This window comes from Lissotriton helveticus, chromosome 9 (assembly GCF_964261635.1).
Source record: "Lissotriton helveticus chromosome 9, aLisHel1.1, whole genome shotgun sequence".
In the NCBI taxonomy this organism is placed as follows: Eukaryota; Metazoa; Chordata; class Amphibia; order Caudata; family Salamandridae; genus Lissotriton; species Lissotriton helveticus.
Window position 1 is genome coordinate 544508457 of NC_136070.1, and position 15489 is coordinate 544523945.

The window sequence follows — 15489 nt, forward strand, 5'->3', positions numbered from 1 at the left end:
TTTAGTCCGTTAAATGGTGATAGCTTGAGTGTAACTTGCAAATATGTGTCATACTGATGCACAAACCAGCTTCTAAAACTTTCCCATTGCTGTTTATTCATTAGGTCATATCCCAGGACCCAACGCACTGGGCCTGGCTGCGTGAGCGTCCTCCACACCACAGCGGAGCAATCCGCAGCTACCTAAAGAGCGACGAGGATTCGTTCCCCCGAGGACCCGGCTTTACCCCAGTTAGCTGCAAGCTCTGCAGGCGGGCCGGGAGCTGCAGTGCCGAGGATACTGTAAATACTACCTCTCCAAAGGGTGATCCTTTTCGGATTTCAGACAAATGGCCTCAAGACCTTCTCATTCTACCGCCAAACATTGTTTTGGATCCTGGCGCATCATACAATATACACAGTGAGTACTGCCTATTTGGCATATCTATACCTTACCTTGATTTTCAATTTATTGCTATCTTTTTGCATTGTTTGATATAATTAAATCCACCAGAACGACTTGTGACTTCAATGTTGGGATTTTAAAGTGTTTAAACCAAGCTTTGCTCTGTGCTTGTTACTGCTGCCACTCATTCCCAGTTGATTGGATGCTCCAGAGTTGGAACCAGAGCAGGAAATGGAGAAAAACGAGTTTACTAGGCCCTGTGTAGATCTCCGGCCCCTTTATCCATATGGGGCCCAGCCTTTACCACACACCCAAGAGTTGCACATTTTCCAGCCACATGCCTTTTCTCTGCTTCAGGGTAGATCGAATACAGAGACACTTTGTCCCTTCCAGTTCAAGTGGTGCCTTAGCAATTGTTTCTGGGCCCTCTTTCTGGAAAGGGCAGCATTCTTTATTCACATTCCTATTTGATGCGTCTTCCCTGTTAGGGAGTAACCCAAAGATTTGTACAAAGCCCTTGACTTTGTAAGTCTGGGACCATAAAATTGGATAAAGAGGCTGCAGCTTTTTTTTTGTAAACATACTTTATTGATTTTATATAGTGTTATACCTTGTTTATCGCATCTGCAGTTGGGACATAACCCATATAACATAGGTACCGTGGACTTGAGCACGATCTTCTTAACCTTTTACATTCAAGTAATAGTCCATCTGGGTTGTTTGACTTTTGTAGGATCGACAAGCGGCATCAACTGTTTAATTTTATATTGTCTGACCAAATCAGCTGAAACAGAACATTTTTATACTACCGCCTTCCCTCTGATCTGGCTCACTCCCAGCTGAGATGATTCAGACCTGGGATTCTGCCTTGTTCTCCTATGTGCGTCGTGTGGGGGTCGCTGACCAAGTGAAGCTGCTCGGATGACCGGCCCAGCGTCCGGCATGAATGGGGGGAGGAACAATATCATTGCCTTATGCTGGGGATCATCCTACTCTGTGCGGTGTGACTCAAGGGGATCGGTGGCTTTAAAGGTCTCCAACATCCGGTCCCATTCCATGGAAATAGGTGTTTTTCAGAACCCACAGTATTCCTCCTGTCTAATAAGAGGATGCAGCTCTTTACACAGCTGAATTATTAAATACCATTTGCTGTCTGAGGAGGTGAAGCCTTCAATGCACCGCCTTAGAGTAGTTCTTCTGAGAAATGTAGGGCCATTCCTGTGCACTAGTATGTGGCCCCACATTGGATATCCTGCTTTTTCTTGGACACTCCTAATTGTTGCGATACACTGTTTTTAGCTGACACTGTATTTCTAACTTGTGCGCAGTGAACAGTGCTTTTAGTGTGCTGTATAGATCTGAAGACTGGGCCTAACTTAACAGGTCTCTCTTGCAAATAATTACTTTATAAGGGAGGCTGCAACTTCTCCCTTTTCCGTATAAAATTTTCTAGGTTCGCAGCCTCGTGTTGAATCTGGTTCAGGAAGTCTTGGTTATGAAGTTGTAAGTGAAAACAGGAGTGTGACCCATAAACCAGTCGGGATTGGGGTTCAAAGGTTCAAAGCAAATACATTATCCCAATAGGTATGAATAAACGAGACAATTTATGTTGCATGCACAGGGCATTACAAAGGTCAAAAACAGGAGACACTTATTCACAAGTTTTTAAATCCAAAAATGATCTTTAGTTTCTTGATGATCAAAAATTATGAAAATAAATTCAAGCCACAAGAATTATATACAGCACGTAATTGGAAAAATCAACAGACAACCAATAAAACTTGGTGCTCAATATTTGCAAGTGAAGGGGTGGCGACGCAAGTGAAAGTGAGTGAACAGCGATAAACGGCGCAGGTGAGCAAGGTGATATATACAGTGACTAGCTCAACAAGTGACAAGTATTCAAAGCGACTTTATATAATACATGTAGTAATTTTATGTCACAAATAGATGCGCCTATAATTTGCGCTGTGGAGTCGACGACGTTTCGGTCCTTATTGAATGTGGACCATCATCAGGACTGGGTTGTCTCATTTGTGGTGCTGTCGGGAAAGCAGGACAATGGTTAGGGTCCTAGGGTACTGGGTAAAAGGGAGATCAATATACAGGACTAATGGTGAAGGGACGGAGATAGAAAGGTGTGGTGAGGGGCAAGTCAAAGTACAGCATGTAGGTCCATGGTTGTGCAGGGGTTTGGTGATGATTAAAGACCAGCGTAGGATAATGAATTAAGACCAGTGTAAAGAGCTAACGTCCTAGGTAGTGAGCCCAGTGACCAGCTGATCGATGAGTATGACACTTGGTCGTCAAGAAAGCAAAAAATTAATTAATTAACCACCCATGTACGTGTGCTGTTATAATTGACCAACAACCGGTTTTACCTGTAGGCAAGAGTTTTTGGAATCCTCATCCGAGGATCAGGCATGGAGAAATCTTTGCTTCTATATAGTACAGTGAGGGAAAAAGGATTTATGTAAAACCACGTCCCAATATGAATTTTTTATGAACCAAACTACGAGTAGTTTAAATAGTACCTTAATCTTTATCGTCTACACCGGACAAGGCAGATAAATTCGAGGGGAAACGGCCTTTACAACGAAGCCGTTTCCACGAAATCTTTAACCACGCATGCAGTACAACGCATGCGTGGTTACCACTAATGCCTTTACCACGCATGCCTTTACTACGATGTTTGTAGTAAAGGCATATGTGGTAAAGGTAAAAAAAAAGGGGGGGTTTGGGGGGGTCTCCCCCCAAATAAAACAACTCACCAAAAGTCACGTCGGCATCAGAGTCGTTTAAGAGAAATCGGGGAAAAAATGCCGTTTTCTCTTAACGACGTATGACGTCACCACGCAAATAGTCGAGGAAAAGTTTATGCGTGGTAAACGAATTCCGTTGTAACGCATGCGTGGTAAAGGCATGCGTTGCAACGGAATTCGTTGTATCGTCATATATTCAAATTCGAGGGCCGTTCTGTTCGGTAGACTGAGGAACCTGAAACCGAAAGGGACGGTCAGGGTCCGTGGTATAGGTATGAGCGACAAGGTGAAATGAGACGCGATGCATTACAGGCTTACCGGAGTAATCAAGAAAGCCGGTCACGTAATGAATACGTTTAGGCAACCAGCCGAAGGGTCAGAGAAGCCCGCGGGTCGCGTCTGAGTCGATGCTCGAAGCAAACACTCGCTGCAGGGGAAAGTTACCAGGAAGAGGCATTGCGTGGCTGGGGGGCGGGGTCGGCAGTCAATGGGCGGGCATGGGCGGGACTGGAGGGCAAGGTAAAAATTAAAGGGACAGGGTATAGAAACTAAAGACATGAAGGGAGACCCGGATGGATATGATTCAAGTGTTGCGCAGTATACATCAGAAAACAAAGCAGAAGATTACATGAACCAATCGTGGTCTCTCGCATCATGTATATTCAAAGGATGTCATATATGTACTAATAAACGTACATGTTGCAGAACAATTAGTGTGAACAATCAATATAAATATAAACCGATCCATACAGCCATAGTTGCGGTGTTACAACAATATGAAAGGGGGAAAGGTTCATATGGAGGAATTAATACATTATAGTGTAACCTGCTATACATGATTTAACAAAACAGTTGGATAGACCGGAACAAGGATACTGTATATCAAGGCTGCTAGGTGGTCACAGTATTATTCCACTCATCAAGAGTATTGAGACCGGATGCCACAGAATCACAAATGGTCATCCATTTACATTCAGCTTTATTTAACAACCTCTTTATGTCTCCCCCACGAATAGGGAGCGATGGATTGTCAATCACTTGCCAGGCAATGTCTGTATCTAGGTGACCTGAATTGATAGTGTGGTACTAAAGGGGCAGTGAGTACTTTACAATTGATCCTACTCTTGTGTTGAATGATCCTTTGTTTGATCATTTGGGTCGTTTGCCATATATATATCTATATCTATATCTATATCTAACGACCCAAATGATCAAACAAAGGATCAATTGTAAAGTACTCACTGCCCCTTTTAGTACCACACTTTATCAATTCAGGTCACCTAGATACAGACATTGCCTGGCAAGTGATTGACAATCCATCGCTCCCTATTCGTGGGGGAGACATAAAGAGGTTGTTAAATAAAGCTGAATGTAAATGGATGACCATTTGTGATTCTGTGGCATCCGGTCTCAATACTCTTGATGAGTGGAATAATACTGTGACCACCTAGCAGCCTTGATATACAGTATCCTTGTTCCGGTCTATCTAACTGTTTTGTTAAATCATGTATAGCAGGTTACACTATAATGTATTAATTCCTCCATATGAACCTTTCCCCCTTTCATATTGTTGTAACACCGCAACTATGGCTGTATGGATCTGTTTATATTTATATTGATTGTTCACACTAATTGTTCTGCAACATGTACGTTTATTAGTACATATATGACATCCTTTGAATATACATGATGCGAGAGACCACGATTGGTTCATGTAATCTTCTGCTTTGTTTTCTGATGTATACTGCGCAACACTTGAATCATATCCATCCGGGTCTCCCTTCATGTCTTTAGTTTCTATACCCTGTCCCTTTAATTTTTACATTGCCCTCCAGTCCCGCCCATGCCCGCCCATTGACTGCCGACCCCGCCCCCCAGCCACGCAATGCCTCTTCCTGGTAACTTTCCCCTGCAGCGAGTGTTTGCTTCGAGCATCGACTCAGACGCGACCCGCGGGCTTCCCTGACCCTTCGGCTGGTTGCCTAAACGTATTCATTACGTGACCGGCTTTCTTGATTACTCCGGTAAGCCTGTAATGCATCGCGTCTCATTTCACCTTGTCGCTCATACCTATACCATGGACCCTGACCGTCCCTTTCGGTTTCAGGTTCCTCAGTCTACCGAACAGAACGGCCCTCGAATTTATCTGCCTTGTCCGGTGTAGACGATAAAGATTAAGGTACTATTTAAACTACTCTTAGTTTGGTTCATAAAAAATTCATATTGGGACGTGGATTTACATAAATCCTTTTTCCCTCACTGTACTATATAGAAGCAAAGATTTCTCCATGCCTGATCCTCGGATGAGGATTCCAAAAACTCTTGCCTACAGGTAAAACCGGTTGTTGGTCAATTATAACAGCACACGTGCATGGGTGGTTAATTAATTTTTTGCTTTCTTGACGACCAAGTGTCATACTCATCGATCAGCTGGTCACTGGGCTCACTACCTAGGACGTTAGCTCTTTACACTGGTCTTAATTCATTATCCTACGCTGGTCTTTAATCATCACCAAACCCCTGCACAACCATGGACCTACGTGCTGTACTTTGACTTGCCCCTCACCACACCTTTCTATCTCCGTCCCTTCACCATTAGTCCTGTATATTGATCTCCCTTTTACCCAGTACCCTAGGACCCTAACCATTGTCCTGCTTTCCCGACAGCACCACAAATGAGACAACCCAGTTCTGATGATGGTCCACATTCAATAAGGACCGAAACGTCGTCGACTCCACAGCGCAAATTATAGGCGCATCTATTTGTGATATAAAATTACTACATGTATTATATAAAGTCGCTTTGAATACTTGTCACTTGTTGAGCTAGTCACTGTATATATCACCTTGCTCACCTGCGCCGTTTATCGCTGTTCACTCACTTTCACTTGCGTCGCCACCCCTTCACTTGTAAATATTGAGCACCAAGTTTTATTGGTTGTCTGTTGATTTTTTCCAATTACGTGCTGTATATAATTCTTGTGGCTTGAATTTATTTTCATAATTTTTGATTATCAAGAAACTAAAGATCATTTTTGGATTTAAAAACTTGTGAATAAGTGTCTCCTGTTTTTGACCTTTGTAATGCCCTGTGCATGCAACATAAATTGTCTCGTTTATTCATACCTATTGGGATAATGTATTTGCTTTGAATGGTTATGAAGTTGGCGCTTATCTTGCCTTTCTTGTGACCTTTCAGTCTGCATCATGAATTGGATGCAGCTGCTTATGTTGAAATCTAGGGCCATTCCAGCTGCTAAGATAAGGATATCTGAATAAAGAATTAATTTATTCCACTAAAGACCTTCTCACTTAATACTTTCTGATTAGCCCATTGTCGGTTGATTGCCCAACTTTTACTAGGAGCACAACCTACTCATAGACGATCAGGCATGCGCACATAAAAAAACAAACATCAAAACTGTATTCTCTGTAAGGCTGTCCTGCAGTATAATGTTAAGCTAATGAAGGAAAAATGCCTAAACTACTTGGCCAACGATTCCCGCATTGGCCAGTATGAAAGGTGCAGCTTTTGTTCAGAAAGTACATGTTTTACTTGAATGCTTGGCAGGTGTAGGAAGGTGGAGTGTTGTGGTGATGCAGGGTAGGCTTCACTATGCAATGCTTTCCATACCTCTTAGATGATCCTTAGATTCACAATAATAAATGCTTAGCTCCAGTCCTGGTAGAGTGGCGAAGAGCGGTCCGGCTTTCCTAGAGAAACCTGGGTTAAGCATTTCAGAGTACCAACAGACATAAGTAAATGACACAACTCAAAAGAAATCCGCTACCAATTTATACATTTAAAGCAGATTTTGATATGGATTTAGACACCAAAAAGAAGTTCATTCTAGAAGTATAACCAGAGTTACAGATTTTAAAAGCAAATAAATCTGTGCAAAACTTTATCATTGCGTTCAATGGGAAAAAAGCACTTGCGAAAATCGGTCACTTGCATGTAGAATTGCGTGGAACCGAGAAGGGTAAAGGTGATGCAGGTCCCAGGTCCAAGCCACAACAGTTTGATTGTACCTGCCTCGAAGCCTGGGTGCGGAGTTGTCCTGGATGTCCTTTGTACTGAAGTGGGAGCCATGGTAGAGCTGATATTACAGCTTGCAAAGCGGGTAAGGAAACTGGTGCACACAGTCAACTAGGTCACTGCTGTTGTCAGATGAAGGTGTTGTGGTGTTCCCTCAATTTGCAGCTCCGAGTGAAGGTGATGGTTGCCAGATTGGCCACCAACAAGCATTGGCAGTTGTAAGCTCAGCAGAATGTTATTTCGACATCTGGAGGGAATATGGTAGCTGCCTGAAACTTGCTGAAGGTCAGGACTAAGTTTTGCACAGTGTACTGGACCATCTCCTTTTGGGCAATTTTCTTGGCGGGCCCAATGGCCAGCAGTTTTTTTTTTTTTTTTTTTTTTTTGGTTCTGGAGTTCTGGTATGTTTTTACCTGCAGTGTGCATGGGACTAGTGCCACTAGTCCAATTGAGTCTGATGTTGCCTTTGGCTCTCAAAGGGGTCCCTCTGTCTGGGGGAAACAATTTTTGCATTTGTGGCAACCTTCTTGGAATTGCACGACTGCGATTCATCCCGGAACAGAGTATCACGCCTTTGGTTTGTTTTGCTCCTGTTGTTGCAAATTCTGGTTTCTCCTGTGTTTTTTGTTGCAAATCAGATCAGAACTGAGGCTCCGGTGTCAGGGGTAGCCCTTAAATTCTAGATTTGGGGGCATTGGGGGTATGATTGCAAGTGGCCAATGGGCTACTAGCACCAGTGCCTAATAAACCCCTGAGGTGAGCACATCTGAGGCTCCCCTTTTCTACCCAGAACCCTCTATTCTGACACTTTAAAAATGGCAGAAACCTTTCTTAACTGTACAGACCAGGTAGCTAACCCAAGAGGTGTGGCTAGCCTTCTGAGGGTGTGCACCTTCTAAATACCCAATTTTCTCACTTACCCAGGTGAAAATGGGGCAGGGGAAAGCGATTTCCTCCTTTGGAGGCAGCCTGGTTGCATGTCAATCAGTGAAGGCTATGAAGCTCAGTCTTGATATCCCACTTGACTGGCAATCCTTTCTGGGAGGGTGGTGGGACCTCTTTCACCCCCAGGCCATTGTTTGACTCCAGGGAGAGTTCACACCTCCTGGCAGGGGGTCGGATTCCTTTCTTTGTGCAGCAGCTGCGGGCTAGCAGCCAGAGCACAGAAAAAGGCCGGGGCAACCAGTTGGACTAAGGTAGATTCCAAGGTGCATGCCACATCGTCCGAGACACAAGATTCGTGTCAGGGGTGATGAGGCCCATTGTTTGATACCAAACATGACGCATTACGTTGGTACCATAATGGAGCTGGTAACCTAGAGTTAGATGAGCAGTCCATAAAATAACATGGGCTGGCACCCGGGCACTCGTAGCGTTAAAAGAAAAGGCCACTATAGGTACATATAAGCTTGTACTTATGCCCTCATCTTTAATATAATTCACCCTGTCTCCTGGGTTGGGGGGGAGAGGGGGGTGAGGGGCCTTCCTTAGGGGTGGCTGGCATATATAAAAAATATTGCATTGAATTTGCCACACATGGTGAGCCTAAAGTAGACTTCAAGCAGTGTGCAATGCTCCTGCAGTCTGGAATGGCAAAACTGCTGTCATCTGCTTACTTAGGTCACTTAGGATGGCGCAAACAGTGCTTCATGCCCTGGTGACCCTTTTAACACCCCTGCCCCGAGTACCACTGGTACCTCATAGTTTATAAAAAATAGTTCAATTACCCTGAAGGTAGTAATTCGTTTGATATGAGATTTAGAAAGCATACAAATACTCCCAGGAGTGTCTTGCTGCTGGATAAGAGGCTACCTACAAAACAGATTGTATTGTTAAGCTTGTTGAAAGTCATGTTTTTAATTTTTTCTTAAAGGTGAATTGTTCAGCTGTGGTACATAGCTCCAGAGGAAGTTCGTTCTTAGCTATCAGTCCAAGATGGGTAAAGGACCTGCCACCGGTTCTAGCCTATATTTAACAAGGGGTGGTGATGGACAGAGTTTCTGAATTAAGCAGAATACTCTCACCCAGTCAAGAGATCAGGGCTAGATCCAACACCGTTTTTTAGCTCACTGCACCATCCCAGTTCAGAACCTGGCTATATGCAAATTAGTCTGTTCCTGTCCCAGTGCATGATGGGAACAGGGCAAACCAAACTACCAAGCCAATTCTTACACTGGGAAGGAAACAAGCTTCCGGGGACCGGTTTCTGGCATTTCAGCCGTCGTCGGCCCGGTTTGCTTGAATCCTGATGGTGCAATGAGCAAGGGACTCACATCTGAGCCGGTTCTAGCCTGGCAGATTATTGGAGCGTTAGCCATTTGATCGAAGGAGGACTGTAGGTTTCTGGGAGAACGTAGTCACAAAATACTTTCTCTGATAGCCAGCGGCACTTGAAGTCTGAGAATATAATCTCCAAGACCAAAGTATATTGCACTTCCTTGGATCCCTGTTTTCTTAGCTTTAACAGACCAAGGAAGACATTTATTTCGAAGTGCGAAGCAGCCCAAAACTAGAATTGGACGGTGCCTAGATTTGTGTTGGGAAGGAAAGTGCTCTGTCTAGGTTAATTCCCTAATTGGTTGATGGACCGCCAGTGAAACACCTTAGAGAGTTTTTCATGGCCTCTCGGACAAACTCTTCTCACTTTTCACAGGTGAAAAGCTGGGTGTCATCCGCATAGATTACCTTAGCCCCCAGGTCTCTGCTAATACAGCTAAAGGCATGAACATTGAATAAGGTAAGGCTGAGTGCCGAGCCCTGAGGCACTCCAACGTGTTAGCTCACAGGCTGTAGAGGAGAAACGGGTCATCCAAACTTCTTGACTTTTTTCATCCAAGAAAAAAGCGATCCACTTCAGGGCTAGGCCATCAATCCCAATAGATTAGAGACTGGCAAGGAGTTTCAAGTAGGGGACTGTATCGCAGGCCGCTGATAGATCCACCAAGATAAAGACTGCCTTCCGTCCTTTGTGTATGGTGCCCTTGATCTGATCCAGCAAACTCAACAGGGCCGCCTCAGTGTTCAATGCAGTGTAGTCCAGACTGACTCTGGTGCAGATCATTCATATCCAAATATTGTGAGTTTTGAATTCACAAGTTTTTCTTAAACTTTCGAAAAAGCAGGGAGAAGGGAAATAGGCCTATAATTTTCTGAAACTTTGCGATCAGCCATTGGCTTTTTGAACAAAGGTAGAATTTTGGCTCTTTTCCATTGCACTTGGTACAGTTCCTGATGACTGAGGTATTCAAAATGTTGTTGGAAAGGCGATTGATGACTTGTACTGCTTTGGTAAAGTATGTTGGGAGAGCATAGGCCAGAGGGAGACCTTGATTTAAGGCTCTTAATGGCCGCCAATGATTCCTCCAAGGAAGTGGCGTCCGGGGAAAGGTCTTACTAGAATTTGCTATCTAACGGGATGTCATCTGACAGTGAGTCAACAAGCAGATTGCTTGAATACTTGAAATTTTCTAACGAAAATATGATGCCATCAGTTTGCGCTGTTTGGCTTAGGCCTCTAGTGACTTTGTCGGGATTCATAAAGGTTTTTATCATTTAAAATATTTATTTGGATGTATAGCCTCACTCAGCTATTCATACCTCAAAATAAGCTTTTTTGGCTGAGCAGATCTCTAAGTGATACTTTTTATTTTTTGTGATAATTTATAGGTAATTTTGCCAACTAATATATAGCTTTTCCGCCATTTCGGCGCAAGGTCCTAAGGTCTCGTTTAACCTACTGGGCCAACAGTTTAGTTCTGTGAAATCAGTGTGTGGAGGCTGAGGCCAAGTCATTGATGCTGTTAAGAACGTAGTCATCCATGCACTCAAGTTATGTTGGTAGGCACGTTTTCAAGATGACGTATCGGAGAGGTAATGAGGATTAAAGCTGGATTTAGTTGAAATGTCCTTATTTTGTCCTCCTTTCTAGTGAATGGTCATTGTTTTCCATCCCTATCCATAGTAACAAATGCATCATTATTAATTAGCATGTTCACTTCAGTCCGCTGCTTAGGCACAAATCCATTGCTGCACCTAATTCTGCTATTCTGATCATGAAGTGTGCTTACTGAGGCAACGCATCCATCTTAACCCACGGATTGGAGAATCTTGCTATCCTCCAGTCCCTGAACTCCAACCCTTACATGGCACGCTTCTAGACTGTTTTAATTTCTAAACCGCCACTTCGGAGTTGTGTTCACTTTGTCTTCACGTTTTTCAGAGAAGTATGCCCGATGAGCATTCTTTTTTGCATCTGACTAAAACTATACATTTTGACAGAAAGCATTGATTTATTTTGATGGTTTTCTTTTTATTAATAAACTCATTTACCCTTAGCGTGTGAGTAAACTATGGAGGGGGTGGCATGTGGTGGTGCTGGCTGGAGGCAATGCTGAAGATGTAATATGCTTGCAAAGCACCTCGGGCTATATTACACATAGCACCTCTGGGGCTCAATGGGTGTTTTCGCCTGCTTTGTGCGCCCCTGGGGCATTTTGGTAATAAAGAAGGGGGGCACAGATGCTTGTGAGACCCAGTCTGTAATACTGATAGCCATGCAAATGAGTGAATCCCTTTGCCTGTGCTCCCACGCCGTATTACAGATGCTGCCACTGAGGCAAAGATGCTCTCTGGAGGCACACTGACAGTGCGCCACCCAAAAGATGGCGCACTGTCAGTGCAACCCTTGAGAGCAGCCTTATGGAGGGGTGGGAAATGGGGTCCCACAGACCCTCAACCCCCCCACCACCCCACTACCAGACAACCCTTTTCAGGCGGTTGCAGTCGCTAACTGCACCCGCCTGCAAGGGGATCTCTAATCTCCTTCAAAGTTCAGACAAGTTGCTGCTTCCACTGTGAAAACACGTAGGGGCTTCAAAGCAGCCGCTCAGTTTCTTCACATGAATGCGCTGCCCTGGGGGCAGTATGAGTTTGCGGCTGTCCTGGGGCAGGTCACACCTTTTTAAAGATGTGCCCAGCGCCATGAAGGAAGATTCACTGCATGTATAATGCAGCCCCTGGTGTCTCCTGTCCAAAGGTGAACACTTGAATGATGAGTTTTGCTTTTATTTTATAAATATATTTTCTTTTTTGTAGTACTTCAAGAACCATTGGTTGGACTAGAACCTGGAGGCACAGCCGTACAGTGGCCCCTGTAGGAAGGACCTGCAAAAACCTGAGATTCTGGCGGAGGTGCCATGCTTCATGCTGCAGCGCAAGGTGGCACAGACCTTGCACACGTTCACTGCTCACGAGAACCAGGATTGAAAGCACTTTACATAGTTTTGAAGCTCTTGGATGGAAGGGCGACATGGAAATTGTATAAAGCTATTTAAGTTATTGTTTAAATATTTAAAATTGTTTACTGATGTCATATTTTTGCTTCCTGTATATAGATGTATATTTGATATTGTATTGGATGGCAAGATTGTGAATAAAACATCCAGGAACATAATTGTGTAGTTAAGTATGCAAACTGAAAGGTAATTTCTAGACCAAACTGGCCAGGCGAACTGCAGCTCATGTACCACTTGCCCCTTTCTTTTTAGTCCTAGCAATTCATGTTTAGGTAAATTCTTATCACCAAATTTTTCATCAAGCCTTGTTTCAAATTATTTTATCCCAGTCGTGTATGCTTGGTGGAAATGTTATCCCACAGTTTTAGAATGTAATGATAGAATAGCACTGTGTGCAACTTAATTGTAGCTACTGGAGAACCATTTTGTTGCTGGTTTAGTGCACCAGAAACCAGCATTAAGATTTGATGGTGCAGGGGGAAATCGGAGCTCTGATCCTTCCAACGAGAATTAATTTGCTTTCGACTATTTAGTTTTCAGTAACTGACGTCTTCCCTCCCTCAAAAATAAGACATTGGCTGTTGCAGGAATCTTTACGGACTGCCTACTCTTGTGGCTTAAAGGCAGTGGTCGAAGTGGGGAATAAAAAGTAGGGGAACTGTGGGCGGAGAATCGGGGGGCAGGAATAACGGAAGATTGAATCAGTGGGCGGAGTCGGGTCTGGCTAGAAATAGCGAAACATACCAATTTTTAGTACGTTTAGCATTTCACTGACCAGTTACAGCTTATAACGTTATTTAATTAAAACAATGGATAAACCAGTTTATTTGAGGTTTAATCCAGGAAAAAGCAAACACTTATAGGGAATACAGGTTTATGTAAAGCGTGTGAAATCTAAGCAGGAACAACATGTTACCTTAACCCTTTCGTTGCTGCCGTCGGCCAACGGCCGTCGCGAGCACTACCTTTGTAGTGCTGCGCACGTCCGTTGGCCGACGCGGCCCTGCCCACTCATCAGAACGCCCGCACCGCGGCGGAATTGCTGCTGCGGTTAAGGTGTGTTCGAGGCATGTGGGCTGCTGAATTCACATCTTATGCATAGATCGCCGCCGATCTATGCATAAGATGTGAATATCAGCAGCCCTACATGCCAAGAACAGATGCATACTGGTAAGTAGCATATTCCTAATGCTTTTACTCTCATTGTTCAGAAATCCATGATATTTTTTGTCTCAAACATTGAGGTCCTGAATACAGGGCTCCTCATGTACACATGTGTTAAGCAGGGCTCAGAAGAGAAAGGGACTCTTCAGGAGAATCTAGACTCATGGAAACCCACAAAGGCTCCTTCATATTCATGTCAGCCAGCTTAGCTGCTCAACCATAAAATAGCAAAAAGAACAACTGGTGGACAGAATGCAGAACAATATCATACATTCACCCCAGTACAGAGATCTAGGCCTAAATCCATTGTTTGCTCACCATGCCGTTCCAGTTTGGACCCAGCCATGTGTATATCAGGCTTGATCCTGCGCCCAATGTGAACAGTCCAGCCCGAACTGCCAGGCCATATGTATTCAAGTGTCCTTTCATTCGGAAAGTGAACACAAAGCAGTACCCACTGAACTATGCGCATAAAATATTGCTCTTTGATATGCATGGTACATGTTCTTTGCAGCAGGCATATTCCCTTCTGCGCTACCTTAGATGAGTAAAACAGCCACTAAACAAAACATGCTCCCATCTCTCTCCAGCAGGTACCTTGATCACCAAAGTTATCTTGGCACTTGTATTGTTGACCGAAACCTGCTGAATATACAAAGAACTTTGCAGTGTTATTAAAACTCCTGCACTTGTACATAAACGGTCCCCCCAAACAACTGGCCCCCTACCCTTCCAGTCGCCCTGGGAAACGCCTGCTCCTGCCCTTTCACTGCTCCTGTCCAGTCGGTACTCCTGCTCGATCAACACTCCTGCTTCGTCAATTCCCCTCACTGCTCCTGCCCCGTTCACTGCTCCTGCCCCCCGCCCCGTTCACTGCTCCTGCCCCGTTCACTGCTCCTGCCCCCCGCCCCTTTCACTACTCCTGCCCCGTTCACTCTGTGTACAACATTGACAAATTACACAAGGTGGCAAATTCCCCACAGTACTCTGTTGGGGGAAAGCTCCTCTGTAATCACTAACTCCAATCTCACTGGCACATGACATGCTAAAGGCAGAGGGCGGGCGCATTGTCATTCGAAAAGGGATAATCTGCCTCAATCAGAATGACAATGGGCCTGCCCTCAGCCTGTGAGAGCTCAGGGAGGGGCTGCTGCAGCCTCTGGAGTTCAACAGAGAAGTGCAAGCAGCCCCTGAAAGCTGAAAGGAAAAAGTTATCGTTTTTATTAAGTAGGACTATTCTTGCCGTCCCGGGATGCTTTTTTGAAAGTAAGAAGTAGGGAACGGACTGGAATACTTTTTAGAAGTAGGGGCACGCCGTGCCCTTCCGTTCCCGCCCACTTCTCCCACTGCTTAAAGGTCACAGCTGTGCCTGTCTTCTGGGTAGAGGAACCATGGGAAAGCTTAACATTTCATTGCCCTTGCCAACCAAGTTGAAACCCCATACCAATGCAGTCCTTTTCACATCCAGGAGATAAAAATATTTGCTTTTGTCTTCTGCTTGCACTGCACTTATTGCACCCTGCTCATCTGGTCAAAGGATGACATTCATTTAAAATAGTGGAAAAAGTCTAATTGTGCAGAGCTAGCTCTCAAAAGGTTTGTTTAGAGCTGTGCATCCAAAAACGCTAAATAGAATTTTTTTTAAAAAATCCAACCCACCCAACCCCCCCCCCCCCCTCCCCCTGGAAAGAAGATGGAATAAAACCAGCAGTAATAAAGCACAATTAGACAGCAAACCAATATTTAAAGTGCAATGTGCAAAATAAATGATAACGGTGCTGACAGTAATAATTGACTGAGTTAGAACCTGCGGTGTTGAGGCACCAATGTAAACAGCCGACCATTA

General features: G+C 44.3%; 1 protein-coding gene across 3 annotated transcripts in view; it reads left to right on the forward strand.

The window, feature by feature from the left end:
* The window catches only part of SPDYC (speedy/RINGO cell cycle regulator family member C), a 136990-nt gene extending 124208 nt beyond the window's left edge, over positions 1 to 12782 (forward strand). For all 3 annotated transcript variants that reach the window (XM_078662101.1, XM_078662103.1, XM_078662102.1), the window contains exons 6-7: positions 105 to 399; positions 12280 to 12782. In XM_078662101.1, coding sequence (XP_078518227.1) covers positions 105 to 399; positions 12280 to 12341 — 357 coding nt within the window. In that variant the 3' untranslated portion in view covers positions 12342 to 12782. The remainder of the gene's footprint in view (positions 1 to 104; positions 400 to 12279) is intronic.
* Positions 12783 to 15489: the final 2707 nt, after the last annotated feature.